This window comes from Pleurodeles waltl, chromosome 12, assembly GCF_031143425.1.
Source record: "Pleurodeles waltl isolate 20211129_DDA chromosome 12, aPleWal1.hap1.20221129, whole genome shotgun sequence".
Classification (NCBI taxonomy): domain Eukaryota; kingdom Metazoa; phylum Chordata; class Amphibia; order Caudata; family Salamandridae; genus Pleurodeles; species Pleurodeles waltl.
Genome location: NC_090451.1, coordinates 30,271,343 through 30,275,631, shown reverse-complemented (window position 1 = coordinate 30,275,631; position 4,289 = coordinate 30,271,343). Strand labels below are relative to the sequence as shown.

Genomic DNA, 4,289 nt, shown 5'->3' with positions numbered 1-4,289 from the left:
AATTGCATCAAGCCCCAAAAATGTATTTTTCTTCATTCACAGCTCATTTGAGATCCATCAGTTGGACGAGTAACTAGTGACGTGCGGGGCCTTCGCGGCTCTTAAAGGAATCATCGTAGGAAAATGTGATATAATGAATATAAAAGAAGACAGACAACTCTCCCTAAAAGTCTGATGCAGACATCCAGCTCCTCAGGTCACCATGGCCCGGAGGTCCAGTGCTCACCTGAAGCACAACCAAGGCGGAACTCCAGTTATTTCCCCAAAACAACAAACAGGGATCAGTACAAAACTGCCTCAATGATATGGACTTTGACAGCTTCAAACCCCACCTTTCACTGAACGTCAAGTGACTTTGATTCTCCCTGGAGACCACCCTCACCCTCAAGGAACAGCAGCCAAAGCGCATAAAGGCGGCTGATAGCAGCATCCTCTTCTAGGCAGGGAAACCATGTCTTCCTGGAAAGGACTTCGAACCGCCCCCCTGGGGCTGGGACTCTTGCTTCTGGTCGGTGGTAACACCCCCTGCAGTGTGGCTCCCAGACTCCACACTGTACCTCCCCAAGGTGTCCTACACACGTAGCGCGTCTCATCCAGGGCCTGTAGAACTATGATCACACCCCCCTCATCCAGGTGGGATCCCACGGGATCCTTTGCCACCTGCAAAACCAGCTGCACCATTTGTCCATAGCCCGTCAGAGCCGGCGGCCCCCTTATCTTGCAGCCAACGCATCACCTTAAGTGGCTCTTGGAGCACCCTCCACAGGGGAGCATCACCCGAGAGCACCACCTTCCACAGGAGAGCATCACCCTCCACAGGAGAGCATCACCTTCCACCAGGAGAACATCACCCTCTCACAGGAGAGCATCACCCGAGAGCACCACCTTCCACAGGAGAGCATCACCTGAGAGCATCCCCCTCCACAGGAGAGCATCACCCTCCCACAGGAGAGCAGCACCGTCCACAGGAGAGCATCACCCTCTCACAGGAGAGCATCACCCGAGAGCATCCCCCGCCACAGGAGAGCATCAGCCTCCACAGCAGAGCAGCACCCTCATCAGGAGAGCATCACCCTCATCAGGAGAGCATCACCCTCATCAGGAGAGCATGATCTTCCACCAGGACAGCATAACCCTCCACCAGGAGAGCATCACCCTCCACCAGGAGAGCATCACCGAGAGCATCACCCCCACCCAGGAGAGCATCACCCTCCACAGGAGAGCATCACCTTCCACCAGGCGAGCATCACCCTCCACAGGAGAGCATCACCTTCCACCAGGAGAGAATCACCCTCATCAGGAGAGCATCACCCTCCATAGGAGAGCATCACCTTCCACCAGGAGAACATCACCCTCCCACAGGAGAGCATCACCTGAGAGCATCCCCCTCCACAGGAGAGCATCAGCCTCCACAGGAAAGCAGCACCGTCCACAGGAGAGCATCACCCGAGAGCATCACCCTCCACCAGGAGAACATCACCCTCCCACAGGAGAGCATCACCTTCCACCAGGAGAGAATCACACTCATCAGGAGAGCATCACCCTCCACCAGGAGAGCATCACCCTCCACAGGAGAGCATCACCTTCCACAGGAGAGCATCACCCTCCACAGAAGAGCATCACGCTCCACCAGGAGAGCATCACCCTCCACAGGAGAGCATCACCTTCCACAGGAGAGCCTCACTCTCCACCAGGAGAGCATCACGCTCCACCAGGAGAGCATCACCCTCCACCAGGAGAGCATCATCTTCCACAGGAGAGCATCACCCTCCACAGAAGAGCATCACCCTCCACAGGAGAGCATCACCCTCCACAGAAGAGCATCACGCTCCACCAGGAGAGCATCACCCTCCACAGAAGAGCATCACGCTCCACCAGGAGAGCATCACCTTCCACAGGAGAGCATCACCTTCCACAGAAGAGCATCACCCTCCACAGGAGAGCATCACCCTCCACAGAAGAGCATCACTCTCCACCAGGAGAGCATCAGCCTCCACAGGAGAGCATCACGCTCCACCAGGAGAGCATCACCCTCCATAGGAGAGCATCACCTTCCACCAGGAGAACATCACCCTCCCACAGGAGAGCATCACCCGAGAGCATCCCCCTCCACAGGAGAGCATCAGCCTCCACAGGAAAGCAGCACCGTCCACAGGAGAGCATCACCCGAGAGCATCACCCTCCACCAGGAGAACATCACCCTCCCACAGGAGAGCATCACCTTCCACCAGGAGAGAATCACACTCATCAGGAGAGCATCACCCTCCACCAGGAGAGCATCACCCTCCACAGGAGAGCATCACCTTCCACAGGAGAGCATCACCCTCCACAGAAGAGCATCACGCTCCACCAGGAGAGCATCACCCTCCACAGGAGAGCATCACCTTCCACAGGAGAGCATCACCCTCCACAGAAGAGCATCACGCTCCACCAGGAGAGCATCACCCTCCACAGGAGAGCATCACCTTCCACAGGAGAGCCTCACTCTCCACCAGGAGAGCATCACGCTCCACCAGGAGAGCATCACCCTCCACCAGGAGAGCATCACCTTCCACAGGAAAGCATCACCCTCCACAGAAGAGCATCACCCTCCACAGGAGAGCATCACCCTCCACAGAAGAGCATCACCCTCCACAGGAGAGCATCACCCTCCACAGAAGAGCATCACGCTCCACCAGGAGAGCATCACCCTCCACAGAAGAGCATCACACTCCACCAGGAGAGCATCACCCTCCACAGGAGAGCATCACCTTCCACAGGAGAGCATCACCTTCCACAGGAGAGCATCACCTTCCACATGAGAGCATCACCCTCCACAGGAGAGCATCACCCTCAGGAGAGCATCACCTTCCACAGGGGAGCATCACCCTCCACAGGAGAGCATCACCCTCCACAGGAGAGCATCACCTTCCACAGGAGAGCATCACTCTCCACCAGGAGAGCATCACCCTCCACAGGAGAGCATCACCTTCCACAGGAGAGCATCACCTTCCACAGGAGAGCATCACTCTCCACCAGGAGAGCATCACCCTCCACAGGAGAGCATCACTCTCCACCAGGAGAGCATCAGACTGCCGACTGGGAAGTGCAGGGAAGAGAAGAAAGCGAGGCGGCAGGACTTCTCCATCCATGCTCCGGGATCTGGAGAACATCCCTGTATCCATCAGGACCGCTCCCATGCGGATGCGATCAAGGAAAGAGTTGGACACATCACAACGTGTAACAGCCCAGTGACTGCTCCCTCGCCTCTCACTCGACCCTTTACAGTCCCGCTGCCCTGTTTGCTCTACACAAACACCACACAACGTGCATATGCTTGTTTATAACAATTACACAATGAAACGCGCTTCACTGAGGTGACACAAGGCTCGGTGTGGAAACGCACGGGGTGTCTCACGGTGCTTCCCACGTGTCCCTCAGTACGGGACACCCTCGCCGGTACTTTGCCCTGCTGACTGTTACCTGTAAGTACCTCCCTCTGTAATATCTCAGTGGTGCTAGGAGTGTCACACAATAATGTCTGTTGAAGGGCCTCCTCCCCTTGCAGGAGGCCGGACTCACCTGAGGCAGCGCATCCCGCCTCAGAGCAGGTGGCATCTGGGGGTCTGGGCGGCGCCCCCCGGGCTACAATCTCTCCTCCCGCAGCCTCCCGCCTTTCCCGTAATCTCCTGTTCAAACACGATTTCCAGCAGCTCTGAAAGGAAGCCACCGGCCCTCTGAATTCCAGGAATTCAACCGAGAGGAGGTTACTTTCTTTCAGCTGCCAGGGGAAGTTATCAGTGCGAAATGTCGCAAGACTGGTGATAAAACCGTGGGCGTGACCAGGGCAGCCTCTCCCCGCCCCTGAGAGGGGAGCGGGGCTGGGACGGGGTCAGTTATGGGCCAGCAGCCGTGCTGAGGGCCAGGTGCCTGACTGACCCCAGAAATCCCCCACAATGCACCGGGATGCACTTCAAGATGGCGACAGGCAGAATATCTTCAAGCCCTCAGTTGGCCAGTTATATGAGGATATGGCGCAAGGGCCAAACCTGCCGGCTTTGGAACTGGGGAACCAGGTGTGAATGGCGGCGCTGGCTCAACATCCTGTGATTCTGGGCAAATCACTTAGGCCCTCATTTGGACATTGGCGGTAAAAACTGCCTACCGCTGCAGTGAAGGACGTCAAAAGACCGTCGCCGTGGCTACTATCCGTCCACTATAATATGACCACAGCCAGATTTCCACCACAAGTAGGGCAGAAATCCGGCTGTGGCCATGCTGGCGGATGGCGGTAAGGTGGCGCTGCTACC

The 4,289-nt window shown here is 56.8% G+C and overlaps 1 protein-coding gene across 1 annotated transcript; it reads left to right on the top strand.

Moving 5' to 3' along the window:
* Positions 1 to 1,108: 1,108 nt before the first annotated feature.
* LOC138267029 (serine/arginine repetitive matrix protein 1-like) lies at positions 1,109 to 3,223 on the top strand. Its single transcript, XM_069215876.1, has one exon. The coding sequence runs from the start codon at positions 1,109 to 1,111 to the stop codon at positions 3,221 to 3,223; it is 2,115 nt and encodes a 704-aa protein (XP_069071977.1).
* Positions 3,224 to 4,289: the final 1,066 nt, after the last annotated feature.